The 24754-nt window shown below is 39.1% G+C and overlaps 1 protein-coding gene across 1 annotated transcript in view; it reads right to left on the bottom strand.

Moving 5' to 3' along the window:
• Positions 1–6031: 6031 nt before the first annotated feature.
• PPIL4 (peptidylprolyl isomerase like 4) overlaps positions 6032–24754 on the bottom strand; it is a 43996-nt gene continuing 25273 nt past the window's right edge. Inside the window, 3 exon segments of the mRNA XM_047769121.1 lie at positions 6032–6842; positions 17450–17597; positions 22730–22826. Coding sequence (XP_047625077.1) covers positions 6591–6842; positions 17450–17597; positions 22730–22826 — 497 coding nt within the window. The 3' untranslated portion in view covers positions 6032–6590.

The following is a 24754-nucleotide window of genomic DNA, read 5'->3' as shown; positions in this document are numbered from 1 at the left end:
GATCTTAACCCACTGAGCCACCAGGGAGCTCCTAAAATATTTTTGACAAAAACTAAGGGTTCACCATCAACAGACTATCACTAAAGAAATATCAAAGGTCATGTTTCAGAAAGAAGGAAATTATCCTATGTGGAAGATCTGAGATGTAAGTAAAGACAGGGTTAACACACAGGTAAATCTAATAATTATCTGCATAAAAATAGTAATAAAATAAGGTCTAATTTGTAAGGTTAAAAACCAAAAGCTAAGACTGAAATACTGGAAGATTATAGCACAAAAGTTGAAAGATAAGTAATTTAAACTTAAAGATTTCCAAGATCTTCAATCAGAGAGGAAGGTAAAGATATTGCCATGACATTTTAAGTATGGATGGTAAATTTCAAAGGCAATGCTCTAAAACAAAGACAATGGGAGGAGGGGGGTAGAATTTTTTAATGTTTTAAATTAATCCAAAAGAAAACAAAACAAAACAAAAAACAAACAATAAAAGCACAAAATAAAGGGGTAGGAATAAATCCAAACATACCAGAAAAGAATCGGGACTGAACTCATCACATTAAGGTTAAGATCAGATTAAAAATAATCCATTTGGGGGAGTTCCCAGCATGGATCAGTGGAAACGAGTCTGACTAGGATCCATGAGGACGCAGGTTTGATCCCTGGCCTTGCTCAGTGGGTTAAGGATCCGGCGTTGCCGTGAGCTGTGGTATAGATCACAGATGCGGCTCAGATCCCAGTTGCTGTGGCTGTGGTGTAGGCCAGTGACTATAGCTCCAATTCCACCCCAGCCTGGGAACTTCCATATGCCACGGGTGTGGCCCTAAAAAGCAAAAAAATAAAATAAAATAAATAAATAAAAATGAGAAGGTAGTAAAAATCTTCTAGGTACACTATGAGCATCTTCGTGGCAACAAATTTAAAATTTCAATGCAAATGACAAATTCACAGAAAAATGTAGTAAGAAAAATGACTAAACTCTTGTCTTTTTAGGATCATACCCGCGGCACATGGAGGCTCCCAGGCTAGGGGACAAATCAGAGCTGTAGCTGCCGGCCTACACCACAGCCACAGCAATGCCAGATCTGAGCTTAGTCTGCAACCTACACCACAGCTCCTGGCAACGCTGGATCCTTAACCCACTGAGCGAGGCCAGGGATCACGCACACATCATCATGGATACTAGTCAGGTTCGTTAACTGCTGAGCTACGAAGGGAACTCGAAAAATGACTGAACTCTTGAGAGAAACAGAAAGGCTAATGAATCTGTAATCATTAGTTAAATTTTCTCACAAAAGCAATATAAATGTCAGACAATTTTATAGGCACACACTATCCATTATTTAAGAAATAGGGAGTTCTCCAATGGCCTAGCGGGTTGAAGCGCCTGCGTTCTCACCACTGTGGTTCTGGTTCTGTGCAGCGTAAGTTCAATCCCTGGCCCAGGAATTCCCGCATACTGCCTGTGTGGCAAAAAAAGAAAAAAAGAAATACAAAAAAACCCAAGAGAGAACCTGAAATAAATGTTGCAACTCTCATAAAAAAAAAAAGATATTAAAATCTTTCTCTTCGGTTTCAATAGAAAAAAAAAAAAAACCAGTCACTAACTTACTCTATAACACGGACATCAAGTTCAGACAAAAGCAACACAGAAAAGGAAGATAATAGGCCAATTTTATCATTATATAAGACTTTTAGGGGGAGTTCCCCTCACGGCTCAGTGGTTAAACGAACCCGACTAGGATCCATGGGGACATGGGTTCCATCACTGGCCTTGCTTAGTGGGTTAAGGATCCAGCATTGCTGTGAGGTGTGGTGCAGTTCATATACGAGGCTGAATTGCTGTGGCTGTGGTGTAGGCTGGCAGCTACAGCTCCAATTTGACCCCTAGCCTGGGAACTTCCATATGCCATGGGTATGGCCCTAAAAAGCAAAAAAGAAAAAAAAACAAACAAAAAGCTTTTAGGGAGTTCCCTGGTGACCTAGCAGTTAAGGATCCAGCGTTGTACTGCTACAGCTCAGGCCACTCACTGCTGTAGCACAGGCTCAATCCCTGGCCTGGGAACTTCTGCATGCCATGGGTGAGGTAATAAAAATAAAAACAACACACACTTAAAAAAAGACTTTTAGCAAAATGGCTGGATGTAAGAGCAGTGATCAAAAACATAACTTAAGACAGGAAACAAAAAAAAAATTTCAAATGATATCACTTATAATAGAACATAAAAAAGCAAGTAGTAAACCTAACAAAAGATGCTCAAAAGCTTTCAAAGGAGAACATTTGAGGGACTAAATGGAGGGATATGCTCTACTTATGAATAGGAAGATTCAGCATTATGATGATGTTGTTTACACACTGAATGCAAATGTAGTTCGAGTCCTAACAGAATTTTTTGGGAAACCTCACAAGTTGGTTCCAAATCTGCACAGAAGAAAGTTATTGCATTCCTAATGAAACAGATGGGGGGACTTGCTTAAATATCAAGACCTTCTATAAAGCCATAGAAATGTAGATGTTTGGTATCACTGCTGGAGTAAACACTAATAAACCAATGGTATAGAAAGCCCATGAAACAAAACCCATTTATAGGAGAAACTTATGTGACCATGCAATGGGGAATGGATGAACCATTCAAAATAGATGACAACTGGTTATACCCATATGTGATTTTTTTTAAAAAGTGAATTTGAATTGCCCTATTCACTTTGCTGTACAGTAGAAAACTGACAGAACCACCAACTATAATGGAAAAAATAAAAATCATTAGATATAAAAAATGAACTCCCCTACACATATACACATAAACTTTAATATGGATTAGAGTTAAATGTAAAAAACAAAGCTTTATAACTTGTAGAATATAGGAGATTATCTTTATTAAGGATTTCTTAAACAAAATACAAAAAGCACAAAACACAAAGGGGAAGGCTAATACATTTGACATTAAATTTTTCTGCCTAAGATGCATAGCCTAATTTTAATCAAACGTCTAGACTTAATTTAGTTTATAGGAAATGGAAAAGAGAGAGGACGCCATGAGTACAGCATCAGATAATTCCAGAATGTGGAAATTCTACAAAGCAACTGGCCTGAACACTTCAAAAAGTCAATGTCACTTTAAAAAAAAAAAAAAAAAAGTGGTAGGGATGCATGGATGGGTAGGAAACTTCTAGATCAAGAGAATAAAATGACAAAAACAACGTGCAGTACATGAACCTTGGTTGAGGTCTGGGTTTTAGAACCAACCAACATCTAAAAATGACATCCTGGGGGCAGTAAGAGAACTGTGCATACTTCGTATTACATATTATGGATAATTAATTTTTTCAATGTGATAATAGTATTGTGGTTATATAGGACACTTGCTGTTTAGAAAAGGGATAGTGAAATACTGAAAGTGAAATATCGTGACGTCAATTTAGTTTCAAATTGTTTAACAACAAAACGTTACTATTTAATCTGGATGGAGTATATATGGATGTTCATTATGTTTTTGTGTTTCTACAAATGTATGAAACTTCTCATATTAAAAAGTTTGGGGCAGGAGCAGTTCCCATTGTGGCTCAGCAGAAATGAACTCGACTAGTGTCCTTGAGGATGCAGGTTTGATTCCTAGCCTCAACTCAGTGGGTTAAAGGATCCGGTGTTGACATGAGTTGTGGTGTAGGTCACAAACACAGCTTGGATCCAGCATTGCTGTGGCTGTGCTGTAGGCCGCTAGCCTGGGAACTTCCATATGCTGCAGATGCGGCCCTAGAAATAAGAAAAAAAAAAAAAGTTGGGAGGAATTTAAAACTTGTGCATCGATAGGTAAAAAAATAACCACAAACTGAGAGAAAATGTTTATACCAGATAATGGTAAAAATGAACTAGTATCCACAATCTATTATTTTTTAACTTCTTGAAGCAATCTATAAGACAATATAATGTAACATGAGCAAAAGACATGAAAAAAGCTTTTCACAGAGAGCAATCAGGAATGAATACATATGAAAAGAAGCTCAACCTTGTTAGCATTTAGGAAACACATTCAAACCATGAGACTTTCACTCTGGCCAAAATGGAGTTACAGGGGCAGGATTTACCCTCCCCGTTTAAACAACTAAACACCTGTACAAAATATATACAGCAAAGTTTTTCAGACATTGGACAAGCGTGCGGGACAGTGACTCTTGAGAAAACAAATGGGAAATGTCCTCCTGTGGCCTGAGCTCACTGCAGGGAGGGCTTGGGTGAAGAATTTAGAAAAGCCAAGGTAATCTGAAGGGCAGAGGATTAGAGGGACGTGGGAGATAGAGGGAGAGTTCTACATCTACAGAGAGTTCCCCTGAGTCTTTGGCTAATCAGTGTATGCACTTGAGAAAACTACCCAAAGGTGGGAAAAACTGGCAGAAAAGAATAGGTGGTACAATTCAAGTTCATACGGGGCTCAGACTAGTTCTCATTCCCAACAGCCAGAGTGGAGAAATCTCATAATAGACCAGGCACAGAGAAGATTATTCAGAAGGGTATCATCTCAGTAGTGGGCCCAATTAGCCCTAGATAAAGGCTGGTTTGGTCCTATCTCATTAAGCTTAAAAGCAAGCTCTGAAAGGACCAAACTATTTCTAAATAACTATGTCCCCGAACAAAGCTTAACACATTTAAAGGAATACAAAAAACGTCAACACGCAACAACATATAATCCAAAAATTACCAGGCACGCAAAGAAGGAAGTTACAACCCAATAATGAGGGGAAAAAAAATCAATCAACAGAAACAGACAAGTGACACAGATGATAATATGGTCAAATACAGTAAAACAGCTATTATAAATATACTCCAGATGTTCCAAAAAAAAGAAAAGAAACCATGAGCCTGTTAAGGAGAAATGGAAGATATAAAAAAGACACAAATAGAATTTCTAACGATTAAAAACATCAAGTATGAGGTGAAAAATACACTGGATGGGAGTTCCCACTGTGGTACAGTGGGTTAAGAATCCAACTGCAACAGCTCAGGTTGCTGCAGAGGTGCAATTCTGATCCCCAACCAGGAGCAGTGGATTAAAGGATCCCAAGCATTGCTGCAGCTGCAGCACAGGTCATAGCTGTGGCCCGGATTCAATCCCTAGCCGAGGATCTTTCATATGCTGTGGGTGCAGCCATAAATTTAAAAAAGCAAAAAACAAAAACATAAAACACTGGATGAAATTAATGAGAGATTAAATTACTTCAGGAGAAAAGATTAATGAATTTGAGGATACAGCAACTCCCCTCCCTCCCCACACTATCCAATCTTGAAACACAGAGAGAGAAAAAAAAAAAAAAAAGACTTAAAAATAAAATAACAAAACAGAGCATGAGTGTTGTGAGACAATTTCAAATTGCCTAACATATAGCTGGAGTCCCAGAGGGAAAGAAGGACAAAGACAGAAAAAAACAGATGAAAGTAACAGCTCCCTAAATTCCAAATCTGATGAAAACTACAAACCTACAGGTAAAAAGTGCCAGAAGAAACATGAAGGAAAGAAAAAAAAAAAAACTACATCAAGCACATCATAATCAAAGTGCTTAACAACAATAATCAGGAGAAACCTTAAAAGCAATCAGAGAAAAAGAACAAAAAAGTTTCAGATAGAAGAACAAATTTAAGAATAACAGTAGTCTTCTTGCTGGAAATTACAGTAAGATACCACTTAGCCACTGGACTGGCAAAACTGAAAAGTCTGAAATTAAGAAGTGTTAGAAAGATGTGAAACAAAGGTAATTCAAATAGCGGTGGCAGGGCTATGAACCTACAGCCACTGCTGAATATAATTTAGCATTATCTTATAAAGATGAAAGTAACCATACCACGTGACCAAACACATCACTCCCAGAAACAGAATATTCATAGCAGCATTGCTTACAATAGCTAAAACAAAAGCCAGCCCCAAACACCCATGAACAGAAGAACGGATAAATTATGGTCTATTCACATAATACAGTATAGCAATAAAAATGAATGACTTTCAAAAAACACTAAGTTAAAAAACGCAAGTCACAGAAGTAAACATTCATTATACATACCATTTATATAAAATTCAAAAACATACAAACCTTAACATTTCATTTAAGGATACATACACATGTCGGAAAACTACAATAACAAGCAAGAGAATAACAAACACGAAATTCAGAATAGTAATTACTTGAGAAAGAGGGCATTTTTCAAATGCCAGTAATACTCATTTCCTAAGCTGACTAATGGGGACACAGATATTTACTATTCTTTATAGTTTATATATACATGTTTGTATATTTTTGTAGGTATGAAATACTTCATTAAAAATAAAGAAGACTGAAAAATATGAAAGACTTTAAAAATGAAGACTACAATTTACGTATAACAATAAAATTGGTGTAAAAAAGTATACAAAGAAAACGTTCAATTCTTTATTATCTTTCAGTGCCCTATACAATCAGTATTAATCTAAAAGGGCCATAATCCTACTGTGAAAAAAAAATAACAGGCAAAGTCTTTAACTGCTTTGACACGAAATCTGAACATCTGGTACTCAAAGTTATACAGGAGGAAAAGTGTTGGCCACTCATTCCTGACTCTTCAACTTTCACCTGTACTTAGATTTTTCTTTATCTTTGGATTTCTTGGGACTCCTGCTTCGGTCTCTCTTTTTACTCCTCTCTCTTTCATAGGGATCAGGCTGGTATTTGGGTTTGTGACTATTACTATAGTGGCCATCCCTTTCTCGAGATCGGCTACGACTTCGGTTTTGAGGTCGGTCTCTCTTTTCATTCTTTTGCTTCTCCCAACAACTTTCTTCTTCTTCATAGTGACCAAAGCCCATTTCCCTATAGATATCCTGTCAAAAGAATAGAAAGAGAGTATATAGGTGAGTCAGTAAAACAATCATTTTGTGGATGCTCAGTTAACAAAACTTAGACAAGTTCCCCATTTGCAAGCAGTTTTAACAGCTCAAAAAAAATTTTATTTTCTCTTTAGGGCACCTGGGGCATATGGAAGCTCCTAGGCTAGGGGCAGAATCGGAGCTGCAGCTGCCAGCCTATGCCACAGCCACAGCAATGCCAGATCTAGGCTGTATCTGCAATCTACACCTCAGTTTGTGGAAATGCCAGATCCTTAACCCACTGAGCAAGGCCAGGGATCAAACCTGCATCCTCACGGAGACAATTTTGGGTTCTTAACCCACTGAGCCACAAGGGGAACTCTGTAACAGCTTAAATTTGAACACTACCACTAACACCAAGAATCTTGTAAATTAAAACAAAAGTAGTTCAGAAAGAGACTTAACTGGAGGGGATTAAGATGGCAGAAGAGAAGGACTAGAGCTCAACTTCTCTCCTAAAAGCAACAAAATTTACAAGCAACTGCTCAGCAATCTTCAACCAAATGGGCCTGGAAACTTTCAAAAAGATATCCTACCCCAGAAGACAAAGAAGAGGCCACATCAAGAGGTAGGAGGGGCGATTACATGATATAAGCAACCCCATACCTCCTGGGTGGGAAGCCCCACAGACTGGAAACTAACTGGTTCACAGAGACTCACCTACAGGAGTGAAAGTTCTGAGACCCACATCAAACTCCCACGTGTGGGGATCTGGCACTGGGAGAAAGAGCCCCCCAAGCATCTGGCATTGAAGGCCAGTGGGACTTGTGCATAGGAGCTCCATGGGACGGGGGAAAACAGAGACCCCATTCTTAAAAGGCGCACACAGACTTTCACATGCACTGGGTCCCAGGGCAAAGCAAAGTCTCCATAGGAATCTGGGTCAAACCTTACTGCAGTTCTTGGAGCACCTCCTGTGAAAACAGGGGTGAATGTGGCTTGTTGTGGGGGAAGGACATTGGAAGCAAAGCTCTCAGGAATATTCAGCAGCGTGCCTTTCTCAGGAGGTGGCCATTTTGGCAAAATTGTCCCTGCCCAACAGCACTGAGAAGCTGGAGAGCAAACAAAAATCCAGGTGGGATCACAGCCCCGCCCAACATTAAACAGGCTGCCTAAAGGCCCCCCAGGCACACAGATGCCTCTAAACTCATCCAGAGGAGTTCCCGTCGTGGCGCAGTGGTTAACGAATCCACTAGGAACCATGAGGTTGCGGGTTCGGTCCCTGGCCTTGCTCAGTGGGTTAACGATCTGGCGTTGCCGTGAGCTGTGGTGTAAGTTGCAGACGTGGCTTGGATCTTGCGTTGCTGTGGCTCTGGCATAGGCCGGGGGCTACAGCTCTGATTCAACCCCTAGCCTGGGAACCTCCATATGCTGCTAGAGTGGCCCAAGAAATGGCAAAAACAAAAAAACAAAAAAAACAAACAAAAAAAACCTCATCCAGAGACAAAGCCCCACCCACCAGAGGGATAGGAATCAGCTCCACCTACCAGTGGGCAGGCATCAGTCCCTCCCAACAGGAAACCTACAGCAAGCCCCTGTACCAACTTCAGCAACAAGGGGGGCAGGCACCAGAAGTAAGAGAGGCTACAACTCTATTATTTATAAAAAGGTAACCACACCCAAAACCTATAAAAAATGAAAAGACAGAGAACTATACGAGAAAGAAAAAGCCCCAGAAAATCAGCTAAGTGATCAGGAGATTCTCAGCCTCCAGGAAAAAGACTTTAGACTGTTGATGCTGAAGATGATGCAAGACATTGGAAATAAACTGGAGGCAAAGACAGATTATTTACAGGAAACACTGAGCAAAGAGATACAAGATATAAAACTTAAACAAGAAGAGATGCAAAATACAATAACTGAAATAAAAAATTCATTAGAAGCAACCAGTAGCAGAATACAGGAGGCAGAAGAATGAGTAAGTGAGGTGGAGGACAGACTAGTGGCAATCACTGATGTGGAACAGAAAAGAGAAAAAAGATTGAAAACAAATGAAGAGAGTCTCAGAGAACTCTGGGACTACGTTAAATGCACCAACATCCGTATTACAGGGGCACCAGAAGAAGAGAGAGAGAAAGGGACAGAAAAAATATTCTAAGAGATAATAGCCAAAAACTTCCCTAACATGGGAAAGGAACCACTCACTCAAATCCAGGAAGTGCAAGGAGTACCATATAAAATAAACCAGAGGAACACCCTGGGACACATATTAATCAAACTGACCAAAATTAAAGACAAAGAGAAAATCTTGAAAGCAGCTAGGGAAAAGATACAAGTAACATAAAAGGGAACCCCAATAAGGTTATCAGCAGATTTTTCATCAGAAACTCTGCAGGCCAAAAGGGAGTGGCATGATATACTTAACATGATGAAAGGAAAAAACCTCCAACCAAGATTACTTTACCCAGCAAGGCGCTCATTCAGATTTGAAGGAGAAATCAAAAGCTTCACAGATAAGCAAAAGCTAAGAGAATTCAGCAACACTAAACCAGCTTTACAACAAATACTAAAGGAAACTCTCTAGGCAGAAGAGAAAAGGCCACAACAGGAAACAAAAGTACCACAAATGACAAGGCTCACCAGTAAAGGCATATATAAAGACACCAAATCATCCATACACAATTATGCCACCAAAATCAGAAATCATGAGAAGAGAAAGGTACAAATGCAGGACACTGGGGTTGCACTTGCAATTAAGAGACCAACAAATTAAAACAATCTTGTATATATACAGACTCTTATATCAAAACTTCAGAATAACTGCAAACCAAAAATCTACAATTGATACACAAACAAATAAGAAAAAGAAACTCAAATACAACACTAAAGATAGTCATCAAACCAGAAGAGGAGAGAACAAAAGAAGGGAAGAAAAAAAGAGCAACAAAAACAAATCCAAAGCAATTAATAAAATGGCAATAAGAACATACATATCAATAATTACCTGAAATGTTGATGGACTAAATGCCCCAACCAAAAGACACAGACTGACTGAATGGATACAAAAACAAGACCCATATATATGCTGTCTTCAAGAGACCCACTTCACTTCTAGGAACACATACAAAATGAAAGTGAAAGGATGAAAGAAAATATCCCATACAAACAGGAATCAAAAGAAAGCTGGAGTAGCAATACTCACATCAGACAAAATAGACGTTAAAATGAAGAATACCTGGAGGTTCTGTCTTGGTGCAGTGGTTAATGAATCCGACTAGGAACCATGAGGTTGTGGATTTGATCCCTGGCCTTGCTCAGTGGGTTGACGATCCAGTGTTGGCCTGAGCTGTGGTGTGGGTTGCAGGTGCAGCTTGGATCCCACATTGCTGTGGCTCTCGCATAGGCCGACAGCAACAGCTCCGATTCGACCCCTAGCCTAGGAACCTCCATATGCTATGGGAGCGGCCCTAGAATAGGCAAAAAGACAAAAATAAATAAATAAATAAAAGAAAAGAAAGAATATTTTAAGGGACAAAGAAGGACATTACATAATGATCAAAGGATCAATCCAAGAAGAAGATATAACAATTTTAAATATCTACGCACCCAACACAGGTTCACCACAATACATAAGGCAACTGCTAACAACCTCAAAATGACAAATTGACAACACAAAAGTAGTGGGGGACTTTAACACCCCACTTACAGCAATGGACAGATCATTCAGACAGAAAATCAGTATGGAAACACAGGCCCTGAATGAAGTATTAGACCAGATGGACCTAATAGATATTTATAGGACATTCTATCCAAAAGCAACAGAATACACATTCTGCTCATGTGCACATGGAACATTCTCTAAGATTGATTACATCCTGGGCTACAAATCAAACCTCAGTAACTTTAAGAAAACTGAAATCATATCAAGCATCTTTTCCAACCACAGCCCTATATGACTGGAAATCAACAACAAGGAAAAAAACTGCAAAAAACACCAATTCGTGGAGACTAAACAACATGCTACTAAACAACCAGTGGATAACTGAAGAAACCAAAGAGGAAACTAAAAAATACCTAGAAGCAAAGGACAACAAAGATACGACACTCCAAAACCTATGGGATGCAGCAAAAGCTGTTCTAAGACGAAAGTTTATAGCAATACAAGCCCACCCCAGGAAACAAGAAAAAGCTCAAATAAACAATGTAAGTTTACATCTAAAGCAGCTCGAGAGAGAACAGACAAGACCTAAAGTTAGAAGGAAAGAACTGATAGAGATCAGGGCAGAAATCAATGAAATAGAAATGAAGAAAACCATAGAAAGATCAATGAAACGAAAAGCTGGTTCCTTGAAAAGATCAACAAAATTGATAAACTCTTAGCCAGACTTCTCAAGAAAAAAAGAGAGGACTCAAATCAATAAAATTAGAAATGAAAAAGGAGAAGTAACAACGGACATCACAGAAATACAAAGGACCATAAGAGACTACTATATGCAACTATACAACAATAAAATGGAAAACCTAGAAGAAATGGACAAATTCTTAGAAAAGTACAATCTTACCAAACTAAACCAAGACAAAATAGAAAAGATGAATGGACCAATCACAAGAACTGAAATTGAAAGTGTGATTAAAAAATTCCCAACAAACAAAAGTCCAGGACCAGATGGCTTCACAGGTGAATTCTATCAAACATTTAGAGAAGAGCTAATACCTATCCTTATGAAACTATTCCAAAAGATTGCAGAGGAAGGAACACTCCCCAACTCATTCTACGAGGCCACCATTACCCTGATACCAAAACCAGACAAGGATACCACAAAAAAAAGAAAACTACAGGCCAATTTCACTGATGAACATCAATGCAAAAATCCTTAACAAAGTACTTAGTAAACCGCATCCAATAATACATTAAAAGGACTGTACATCATGATCAAGTCGGATTTATCCCAAGGATGTAGGGGTTCTTCAATATCCACAAATCAATCCGTGTGATACACCACATTAACAAACTGAAGAATAAAAACCACATGGTCCTCTCAATAGACACAGAAAAAGCCTTTGAAAAAATCCAACACCCATTTCTGATAAAATCCCTTCAGAAAGTGGGCATAGAGGGAACCTACCTCAACATAACAAAGGCCATATGTGTCAAACCCACAGCTAACATCATTCTCAATGGTGAAAAGCTGAAAGAATTCCCACTGAGATCAGGAACAAGACAAGGATGTCCGCTCTCATCATGACCCTTCAACATAGTTTTGGAAGTCCTAGTCACAGCAATCAGAGAAGTAAAAGAGATAAAAGGAATCCAAATTGGAAAGGAAGAAGTAAAACTATCACTATTTGCAGATGACATGATACTATACCTAGAGAATCCTAGAGACGTTACCAGAAGACTGTTAGAGCTCATCCATGAATTTGGCAAAGCCACAGCATACAAAATTAATACAGAGAAACTCACAGCACTTCTACATACTAACAATGAAAGATCAGAAAGAGGAATTAGGGATGCAATCCCGTTTACCATTGCATCCAAAAGAATAAAATACCTAGGATTAAACCTACCTAAAGAGACAAAAGACCTGTACTCTGAAAACTGTAAGACACTGATGAAAGAAATCAAAGAGGACACAAATAGATGGAAAGACATACCATGCTCTTAGATTGGAAAAGTCAATATTATCAAAATGACCATACTACCTAAGGCAATCTACAGATTCAATGCAATCTCTATCGAATTACCAAGGATTTTTTTGTGTGTGTGTGTGTCTTTTTGCTATTTCTTTGGGCCGCTCTAGCAGCATATGGAGGTTCCCAGGCTAGGGTTCGAAACAGAGCTCTAGCCCCCGGCCTACGCCAGAGCCACAGCAACGCGGGATCTGAGCCGCGTCTGCAACCTACACCGCAGCTCACGGCAACTCCGGATCGTCAACCCACTGATGGAGGCCAGGGATCGAACCCGCAACCTCATGGTTCCTAGTCGGATTCGTTAACCACTGCGCCACGATGGGACCTCCCATTTAGTTCTACTCTTAATAATTAAGTAGCAGTAGTAACTTTTCCATATAGAATAGGACTAGTTACAACACAACAATTCTATCACTGCTTGTGTCTTAAATACCCCAATTAAAATGAGTATCTCAGCAAGTGGCTAAAATCGAAAGAGAACAGAGCCAATGCTCCTTCAAGAACAGTTCATAAAGTTCAACTTTCTTAAAAGATTTCTCAAAGGAAAGGCAGAATTCTAAGGATTAAACTCCTAAGGGTCCCAACTCTATCCCCTTAAATATTACTATAGCGGATATGAATGTCAAGGTTTAAAATACAAGTGATGGATATCCATGGTTAAGGACTGGGTCTCAAGCAAATGATTCAAATTATCGTGTGTGCTGTCTAGATACCATACACTATCTCACATCCATAGACACTGCAGGATGTGAGAACACATTTAACATGGTTGCTATAATCACAGTGTTGGTGGAATATCTCATGATTAACTGATTCATGATTTCCCACACAATACCAATAGTTCTTGTCATTCTACAAGAGTCCCAGAGGTAGAAAAATGAGTAGTTATTTCCAAGTAACTTTTTACCAACTCTTTTGGAGCAAAATGTGACATCCCTAATTAAAAGAATTTTTTGTGCTTTCCTGTAACATATAAAATGTAAATATCTATGTACTATTCTGACTGTATACCTAGTACTTATTTTTGTACTTTTTAAATGGAGAGACTGTTTACTTTTTACAGTAAACTTTTTAAAAAAGTTTTACAGTAAACTTTTTAAATGGAGAGACTGTTTTAGCTGATGTATAATCCTATAAACTCTTCAGCACCTTACTATATCAATAGGCATTTAAATGCCTGGAGTGTTTACAATGGGGAGGGGGGGTGAATTATGTAGTACTTAATTCTTCAAAAAAATTGAGGAAGCTGAAAATCTGCAATGGACTGAAATCTAAAAACCTCTTCTACTTGGCACAGTTTTCAAAGCTACACAAGCTCTGAGATTGGGCAGCTTTAGGTTCAAATGGTCTCTGCCACTTAAGAGATGGGTCAAGCAAGAAATACTCTTGAGGTTACATTTATCAGGGAAGGTTTCACAGAGAAGTTATAACAGACTTGAGATGTGTGGGTTAGGGCTTGGATTGGTTGCAAGAAGATTCGGGGAGTAAAAGGACAACTGAAAAGCTAGGGAAAATAAACACTGTCTGCATGCAAGAAAGAAGGTGAGGCAGCTGGAAGAAGTCCAATCAGAGCAGATCTTCTAAGCGTGCGCTTGCTCAGTGTGAAGTGCTTAGAGTACAATATCATCCTTACTCTAGGCATAAGGAAACAGACTCAGGAGATCCACGCAGGTTGGAGGTAATTATTTAATTGACTGGTAACTTTAATTTACTTAAATGAACTGGCAACTTTACATAAAAAATTAAAAAGGAGATGGTATAGGATAATCAAAAAAGTAACACCACATTTGACTGAATCTAAATAAACGTTCAAATTCTAACTCTTCCACTAAACTACAAGGCCCAAGGGCCTACAGGGTCAGGATTTTTTTTTATATCTAAGGTGAGGAAATGAATTAGATGAGCTCTAAGTCCTTTCCAGTATGGACTTTTAAAAATTCTATCATTTTATATACATTTAAGACATAAGACAAGATGATTAAACAAGCATGCAGCTAAAAAAAGAAAAAGAAATAGGAAAAAAAAACATAAAATGGCCGATTTAAAGCAATCAACTTAATTGAGCCAATGATTTCGTGTATAGCAGTCAAAAAATTAAAAAATCGCCAAAAGCTATCCTTGCTGAGGTCTCTGGGAGACACAGATTTAGTTACATCAAAATCACTAAAATATTAGTAAATGACTGCAATAAAGCAAAAGCAGAGTCCCAAATGTTAAGAATACCGAATACCTATGAAAATCATAGAGAACAGACAAGCAGTCTGAACACTTGGCAGCCAGGCAACCCACAGCTGAGTACTCATTTCCTGTAACCCCAGTAAAACTCAAACCCTCAACACAGTAACCACCTCTGGAATTAAGACGTGAGGTGGAAAAATTAATAAGAGATTTCGAATTGAACAGTAAGGCTGACATACAATAAAAAAAACAAAGCACTTAAAGAAATAAGTTAAAACATTCTTAGGAAACTACGCTCACCAAGCAAAACACCAGCAAACAGGAAAATCTGAGGTATCCTTGAAAATTACCCAGCACTGAAAATTCCCTTTAATGATTATATTTCTGAGATTAAAACCAGAAGAATAAAAAGCAGAAGAATAGAAAAAAATTGGGGCCCACTGAAATCTTAAATATGGATGCTATTTTATCAGAAATAAGAGATTATTAAATCAATGTATAAAATCAAAAAAACCACTGCTCTAATACACTTTGGGGGGAGAGATAAAGTTAGGAGGTTGTTGCCAAAAAAGAGGGACACTTGCTACTGCAAAGTCTGAAGTAACTGAACAGCAAGATAAGAAGGATTCACAAAAAAGCAGCAGTGCAAGGGTGGGAACCCTAGACTTAAAATGCAGCCAGTCTTTGAATTTTTTTTTTTTAAGACCTCTGCCTATCTCAAACATACCAATGTGTATGTCAGGCCTAAATTCATTGAGGATTCCATGTACAAGTGCAGGACGAGGAGCTGTAGCTAAAAGCAACATGGGGGGAGGTAGATTAAGGAATTTTAGTGGAAAACATACTAAATGTTCATAGAAATGTGATCTAGCTAAAAAGATTGGGGTGATCTGTGGCTAAATTAATAGAATATAAAAATTAAGAAGGATGGAGTTCCCTGGTGGGCTAGCAGTTAAGGATCCAGCATTGTCACTGCTGTGGCTCAGGTTCGATCCCTGGCCTGGGAACTTCTGCACGCCACGGGTGTGGCCAAAAAAAAAAAAAAAATTAAAAGGGAGATGTTCCTATTAGATCACACTGGAATATTATACTATGGGACAAATTATGTTAGAATTAACAACTGGATTTAGGAAAGAAAACTGCTGACAGGGATATATTCCAGGCAGGAAGAGCAGCAGTAGAATAGTTAGGGGTACAAGTCCAAATTTAAACTCTGGCTCCATTACTTCGCCTATCAAGCCACCAGCTAGTAGCTTAACCTCTTTAGATTTTTTACTTTTGTCAATGGAGATAATAGTATCCACCTCCCACACGAAAGAGTTACTATTACAGCTTCACTTGAGGATTACCTGAAGGACTGACAAGGGTGTAACTTAAAACACAGAGGGCAGGGCATGAACACGGGAACCTGTCAACAGCAGAAGGCTATGGAAAGAAGAGAGATTACATCTCTGCTGGATGATGCAATGAGTAAGAAGATATGTAGTCTAAAAATAGGGAGCTAAGAATATATACAAAAATGCATTTGATGAAATTTTTTTGAAATGAAGAATAAACCACAAAATACACACAGTGGGGAAAGAGGCAGAGGGGGCACGGACAGGGAGGGAAGGTGGGTTCACTCCAGGTACCATTCTGTAGACTCTACTTTGCAGCTCTACAATTTTTAAAACGACAAAGCAAAAGAAAAAAAAATTTAAGCAATCCTTAAACATCAAAAAGAATTAGGTTAATTGAAATATGGGGGCAATTAGTGGCCTGACCACAGAGAGAAATTATCCCAAGTGATTCAGAACATAGTAACTTGACTGTAACAGTAAAAGTAGTAATAACAGCCAGAGTAGAAAATGTTTGCCACACACTTTTTTTTTCCCACTTAATCTTAACAACATGCCTGGGAGACAAATATTTCACAGAGGAGGAAACTATGGCTCAAGAAAGTTAATTAACTTGATGAGGGCACACCAATGACCAGCAATGTAGAAATCTACACCTAGCTTTTCTGACAACAAATCCTTTCCTTTGCCAGCCACACCACATCCCTCCACCTGTGTCTTTGCGTGACATTCTCACCATCCCGGGTCCGCTCTGCCAACTGAAAGCCTCCCCATCTAGCAGAGCACGGTTCAAATGCCTTCGCATCGTATAAATCAAAACAAGGGGCTGTACTGTAATCTCCCTTGCATTTATCAGAGAGCCAAACTGCAGGCTGGAAATGATTTCTTCTCTCCATAATAAATTTCCTTTAGGGGACTTTTTATTATCATTGTCTTATAAAATATATTGTTCAGGACAGCTTTAGAGATGATCAGGTTAATTATTGGTGCTGCTTTTATTTCATATATAAAATGTATATATGAAGGGGCATGTTTTTCAGGTCCTAAAACCTCAAGAGCTTTAAGTGCTATACATAATACTTGGTGATAAATTCATATGATAAATCAGAACTTTTTTAGCATAACCACGCTTGTTTTTGATGGAAATCAGTGTCCACAGGTATGAAAATCACTCTGGCTTCACAGCATGGAATTATATATTAAGTTACTTCAGAAACAATCTTTTGTAACCTGTTACATATATTTTTAAAGTTGAAAGTTCATTACCCTAGTGAAACTACTCCACATCTCAGAGTTAGGAACACATCCGTCTCTGTTCAGGACTACACCCTTATCTCCTAAATTACATCAAGACGAAATTTAAAAATGGACAAAAGACTTATTTTTCTACAGCCAAGTCTGAACATCAGTACGTACCTGATTAGTATTTCTGATTGGCATGTAGTCCTCATCTTCTTTTTCTTCAGAGCAGTGGCGGGTTTTCTTCTTGTGTTTTTTACTTGTGTGGGAGTGACTTGACTTTGAGTCTTCTGCCTGCTCATCTAGTACAAGGTCATATTTTGCACTGTAGCAGCTAGTTAAGGACAAATGTGTGAGCTAACACTGGCAACACATCAAAACTGAGCAAAACGTAAGAATCTGGTAAAGGAGGCCATCAAGCTAAAGGTAACTTTTTCAAGCAGAAAGCACCACAGAAGCATAGAGTATATTCCTAAAACAGAACTAATTCATATCTTACTTCACTACAAAGTCAGGAAAAGCAGAAAGAACATTTCTCTTATATAAACAGTTAATAACTGGCAGTGAGGAGTTCCCGTCGTGGCTCAGTGTTTAACGAATCCGACTAGGAACCATGAGGTTGCAGGTTTGATCCCTGGCCTCACTCAGTGAGTTAAGGATCCGGCATTGCTGTGAGCTGTGGTGTCGGTTGCAGATGCGGCTCGGATCTCACATCGTTGCTCATAGGCCTGTGGCTACAGCTCTGATGAGACTCCTAGCCTGGGAACCTTCATATGCCGTGGGTGCAGCCCTAGAAAAGACAAAAAAAAAAATGGCAGTGAGCAAAAAATATAGAGAAAAAAACTAAAAGGAAAAGTACAGGTAACAAAAAATAAGGAAATATATTTGTCAATAATGAAAAAACTTAAAATTTAGAAAATGAGGGACCTTTTTAAGTAGAAAAAATGAAGACATTACAAACTCCAATGCCAGAGAAGCTATGTAAGATGGGACTCTTCTTTTGAGTGTAAATTAATTCCATCCTACAGGAGAAAATTTAGCAATACATATCAATAGTTATCATGTTTAAATTCAAACAAGAATTTATAAAACATTAAAATAACACCAAGTTTAATGAACAAAGGCACAGCTGTCCCTCACTATCCATGGGAACTTGGTTCTGGGACCCCCCTGAGGATACCAAAAGCTGCAAATGCTCAAGTCCTTTACGTAAGACGGTGTAGTATTTGCATAAAACCTATGCGCATCCTCCCTTATGCCTCACATCATCTCTAGGTTACTTATAAACCCCAACACAAGGTAAATTCTATGAAAATACAAGGTAAATATTTATCTGCCTGTACAGCAAATTCAGGTTTTGCTTTTTGGAAATTTCTGGGATTATTTTTGCTGAATATTTTTAATCTGCAATTAGAAATCCATGGGTGCAAAACCTGCAGATATAGAGGGCTGACTGCATATGTGATAGGATTATTTTTAATAACAGAAACCAGGAACCATAAACAGCCTAGGAATAAACATTATACTTAACAATTACAGTATTTCAACATGATACAGTATTATCATGTTGTTATTAAAAATGACAAATTGGGAGTTCCCATTGTGGTGCAGCGGAAACCAATCTGACTAGTATCCATGAGGATGTGCATTCAATTCCTGGCCTCACTCAGTGGGTTAAGGACCTGGCGTTGCCATGAGCTATGGTGTAGGTCGCAGATTCGGCTCGGATCCCACGTCCTATGGCTGTAGTGTAGGCTGGCAGCTATGGCTCTGATTCGACTCCTAGCTTGGGAACTTCCATATGCCTCACATGGGGCCCTAAAAAAAAAAATAGGGCAAAAAAACCCAAATAATGACAAACGAATGCTGTTAAATAACCTGGAAAGGTATTTATAAAAAATTAAAAGAGAAAAAAGCTTGAAGCAAAAAACCATATATACCACACAGTGATTATAATTACAAAACTTTCTAAAAGATCAAGGCTTGAAAGGAACAAGGAAAAATAACAAGTATCATTTGCCTAGGTGGTAGAACTATGAGTGAACCTTCTTTAAATTTCACATCAATGTATAAACAATGTTTTAATTCAGAAATATACATTTAATATATTATGTCTTAGAATAACAGAAAATATAAAACTATTAATTACAACCTCTTCTAAAAAAAAATCTCTAAAATGGATTCTGAGGAAGGCTGATGAGGACTAGAACAGCCGTTTTCAAGAGTAACTTAGGAGGAAGCCGCAAATGCAGAGCTATTTTAAGTGGCTGGCGTGTGGGACTCGAGTAAAAGCAGACACTTCCCTCAGGACGACAGTCTCACGTCTGTTTCCACAGCCACAGCTCAGTGCTCCCTCAGGGATGTCTCACTCAAAGGGAAAACCCTGCACCTTCTGGCTTTTCACAGGATGCCAATGACAGCCAACCAGCCTGTCCCATCCCTATTGTTACTCCAGTATCTCCAACATCTCTTCTCCTTTACACCATGTCGCCATGCTTCCACAGAACCTTCTGGACGGTCTCCTTTTTCAGATATAAATTCAGCAGTCCTTGCCTATGACTGAGCCTCTGTCTGTGCTCTACACACGCTGCTCCCTGTCTGAAGTGCTTCTGAGCCTCAGAGCGCTTCAAACTGCTGATCGTAATCCATCAATGGGATGCCAAGTCCATTTAGCGGGTCACTAAAGGCCACCATTTCTAAATAACATTGAACAGAAAATATATGGCATCCAATAAAAATATTATTTCAAAACACTTCTGTTTCAATGATGTGTGTATTGTGTACTGGTCAAGACATAAACTGTATTTCTTAAATAATGGAGCACAGTTAAAGAAAATAGTATCCCACCTCAGCCATCCTCTCCCCCACATTCAAGCTGTGGCTTTATTGCCACTTCTCACAGTATTACTTAGGATCCTCTGATCTCTCACCTCTGTTATGAGTCCCATATCCCCCAAATGCACTTCTTTGCAACGCGCCAAACATATTTAATTAATGATGATTATCTAATGTCTGTTCTTTCCCCAACTCCAAAAAAAAAAAACCTAAGGTCCACGTGGGCAGGGCCTGTTTCACAGCTACACAGATGCCAAATGAGTATCGGCTGATTACCTGTACCACCACCAGGACACTTACTCTACCTCTTCCTTGTTGCTCATCCACTATCTTCTACTCACCACTACAATCCCGACTTTCAGGAGATGTCAAGTCTTTACAAGATGCTATGAATTGAAGACAGTTTTGTGATCTCTCTGACCTCTTTTCCCCAAATACTTCCCCAAGGTCTAGTCCAGACAAATTACACTTCCCTCTTCTATTTCTGAATCCCATTATCATGCAACTTCTCTCTCTCAAGACCTATAAAATATATCCCATAGCCTTCTTTTTTTCTTTTCTTTTCTTTTTTTTTCTTTTTAGGGCCACACCTGTGACATATGGAAGTTCCCACACTGGGGGTTGATTCGAAGCTACAGTCGCTGGCCTACTCCACAGCCACAGCAACGCAGGATCCAAGCAGCATCTGAGACCTAAACCACAGCTCACAGCAACACCAGATCTTAGCCCACTGTGCGAGGCCAGGGATCAAACCCACATCCTCATGGATCTTAGTCAGGTTCGTTAATCACTGCACCGCGACGGGAACTCCCCATCCTGTATCCCTCTAATTGACTTATCTGTACTTAATTATTCTCAGAATTCCCTTCCCTCACCATAGAGATAATGTATATGAAAAAAAAAATACGTATATGTTACATATTCAAACATACGTTCTGTGCCTCTATTATTGTACCTGAGATTGTAAGTGCCGCACTAAAACGAACCCTATCAGTTACCAAGAACATTCAGATCATCCTGCTGGGTCAGATTCAGGAATTCCTTTCTCTGGTTCCATATTGTTTGAGAAGATAACAGTGCTTTGTACCAGGACATGCCTGTCTTTTCCATCAACTGCTAAAAGTTAAAAGCAGCGCTATTCAATACTAGCCGTGGGTAGTGGTTTAAATTGAAATTGATTAAAATTTTAAAATTCAGTTCCTCAGTCCATTTCACACGCTCGGTAACCACATGTGGTTAGCAGCTACATGGACAGTGAAAAGACACTATATTCCCGTCACTGCAGAAAGTTCTGTTAGACAGCACTGGGCTAGAGACTGATTCTCAAACATGCCTAGCTCCTCTTTAACTCTTAGTTAACCTGGTCATCTATCATCTTGAATTTAAAGCATTTTAATACTAGGTATTCCTTCTTTTCAGCCTGAACACCCTCTCCAGGGGAGGCTGCCTCCTCTGCTTTATACTCCACGGCTGAACTGCCTCCCATCGGTCCACACACTCCTTCTTCCTGCTGCAGTTACTAGTGGCTGTGACCTCAATGCAGAGATTTGGTGAATGACTCTCACGTGCATTCCATCCACACCTTTTATGAGTCTCCCTTTTCAGTCATACTCCCTTTAAAGATCACCTTTTCAGACCATTCTTAGTTTACTGTTTGGTTTGTCTGCATGTGAAAGCCTCCCCTCATGCTGATGACGTCAGTACACTCCAGACTTTATCCAGCTCTAACACCTTACAATGCTTTGTGCATTGTAGACATTCAATACAATAAAAATAGACCTAACAGGCCAATCTGATATTCATCTTTCCTTGATGAGTACTTGGAAAAGAAACGTCTACACAGTCTGGGAAAAGAGAATCCCTAACATACCAACAGAAACTAGAAAACAAAGAAACCATTAACCAGCAAGAATCATAAAAGAAACAACCTTTGCCATGTGTGGAGTGATAGATTTACAATGAGAATATCAATGAATAAGTTAAAATGACATAATATGAACAGTATGTTTCATGGCTTCTTGTCTCAACCTAAAACTTGGAAGAACCTATAAACTCAAGGGTCAAGTCAATGGATTTCTTTTTAATCCTATAAAAGTCAACTCTTGTACACAAGAAGAGCCCAGTAAATATTTGTTGCTAGACTGACAATGTATTATGCAGAAAGAAGTAGCCCAATCACATAAGACAACAAGATTTTCTTATCTACATATTCACCATCTTCAAAGAAATTCAACATAAGAGAAGGGTTAACACAAAGGGTTTAGCTTAGTCATAATAAAGAAATTTCTGACTATGAGAGATTTAAAACATTAAGATTATACATAGAAAATACAACTTTTAATTATAGATCTTCTGAGAGAAAGTGATACTCAACCTAAGCATAGGGAGGTTAAAAGAATAAGGCTAAAAATTTCTTTCAACCCTTTTCTCCATATAATAGAGAATATACTGAAAAGGCATACTTATGTAAAATGGTAAAAAGAGATGATTTCTTCACAAACCATCTGGATTCAGGAACCTTGTCTCCTATAGCCTTTGTGACTTTTCATAAAAGGCATCACACTGTACTCTCCAGAGTGGACAGTCAATACATATTGACCAACTTGTTCTTGTGAAGGATACTCCTGTTTAGGCTTTACTTTATCTTTCAGAACCAAATTAGATGGTTTATCTTGTTCTTTTTCATACTCCTTGAAATCACTCTTGGTGTATTTCCCACCTATTTATTTAAAAAATAAAAAAAAAATTTAGTAAGAAAATTTTAGAAAAATCATTTGATTAATCAAGAACGAAATTAGTTTATATGAGGTGTAATACATAAGAGCTGTTTCACGAGTGGCATATATATCAGGGGATAAAATGGCTGAGAAGAAAACAAAAGAATCACAGTAATTCTTTCTCTACCACTATATTAATTGAAAGCAGATATCCATTTTGCTAGGTAGCCAGATGCTGCCCCCTAATGATATATATGAATATTACAACACCAAACTTCCAATCCTAAACTACACAATAAATACAATCACTGGAAAATAAGGCAGGGTTTACGTAGAGCCATTAAGTCTCTGAGAACATTAGGCCCAAAGGAAATTGAGGGCTTGGGCCCTGTGTCTGAGATCTGAGAGGCTTATAAGTTTGGAAGAAGGGAGGGTTTAAAGACTTCCAATATGTCAAAAAGAGACATTCTGGGAGTTCCATCGTGGCTCAGTGGTTAACATATCCGACTAGTAACCATGAGGTTTCAGGTTCTATCCCTGGCCCCGCTCAGTGGGTTAAGGATACAGCATTGCTGTGAGCTGTGTTGTGGGTCAAAGACTCGGCTCTGATCCTACACTGCTGTGGCTGTGGTGTAGGCCGATGGCTACAGCTCTGATTCTACCCCTAGCCTGGGAACCTCCATGTGCTGCAACTGCGGCCATGAAAAAAAGACAAAAGACATCTTTGGAGTTCCCGTCACGGCTCAGTGGGTTAACGAATCTGGCTAGGAACCATGAGGTTGCCAGTTCAATCCCTGGCCTCGCTCAGTGGGTTAAGGATCCGGCACTGCTGTGGGCTATGGCGTAGGCCGGCAGCTACAGCTCCGATTTGACCCCTAGCCTGGGAACCTCCATATGCCGCGGGCACGGCCCTAGAAAAGACCAAAAACAAACAAACAAACAGAGAGACACTTTGTCCCAAATCTCAACAGAGCAGCAAGCCGTCTGGGGACAGCAGGACGTGTATAAAATTTAACTAAAGAGATGTGACAAGGAGAGTTGACAAGGGTACCAAAGATAAACTGTCTTTGCTTCAAAATTCTTGCTTAAGACCAACTTTATTCCTCTCAAGTGGCAAAAATGAAATCAATAATTCCTTCAGAAAAACAGGACCTACTGTCACACCCTAACTGGCCTACAGTAGCAGCCCAGGAAAGAAGAGAACATTCCATGCAGCCTCTCTGCTCTCAAACCTGCTCTCCTACAGATGAGGATCCAGTTCCTACCTAGGTCCTAGACCCGCTGCCTTTTCCTTACCCTCAATTACATGAGGAACTGCTGCCAGTGAAAAACTTCCCACAGAAGAGTCCCAGACTGAACGTACGAGTAAAGCAAACCTGAGGTATACAAGTGTTCTGATGGTGAATCCTCCATACACCTCGACTATGAAAGGGTCTTTAAACAAAAGAGAAAATACAAGGAATAAAGAGGAGCTGGGTAAGCATCAAAGACAAGACGAATCTACTTGGCAATTCTAGAGGCTCTGGAAATGAAAATGGTTCATGTAAATGTGAAACAGACAACTGTAAGAGCTAAAATACTGATACCTAACAAACAAGCATCATTTCATCATTGAAAAAATATTTGCCATGTGCTTGCCATTAGAAATCTTACTATGGATGAAGCAGTTATGGTACATAGTCGAAGGATTACAGTGAGAAGTTCCTGGAGTTGTCTGGTGGCTCAGCAGGTTAAGGATCCAGTGTTGCCACTGCTGTGGGGCAGGTTTGATTCCTGGCCTGGGAACTTCTGCATGCAGTGGGCATGGCCAAATAAACAAATAAAATGCCAAGTTCTGGATTCAAATCCCGACTCTGGTGGGAGGTCCTAGGTAAGACACTCCACTTCTCTGAAACTCAGTCTCTTCACTTAACGAACTGGAAATAAAATC

This window comes from Phacochoerus africanus, chromosome 2 (assembly GCF_016906955.1).
Source record: "Phacochoerus africanus isolate WHEZ1 chromosome 2, ROS_Pafr_v1, whole genome shotgun sequence".
Lineage (NCBI taxonomy): Eukaryota > Metazoa > Chordata > Mammalia > Artiodactyla > Suidae > Phacochoerus > Phacochoerus africanus.
Note: the sequence above shows the minus strand (reverse complement) of the source record. Positions and strands in the feature narration are given on the sequence as shown.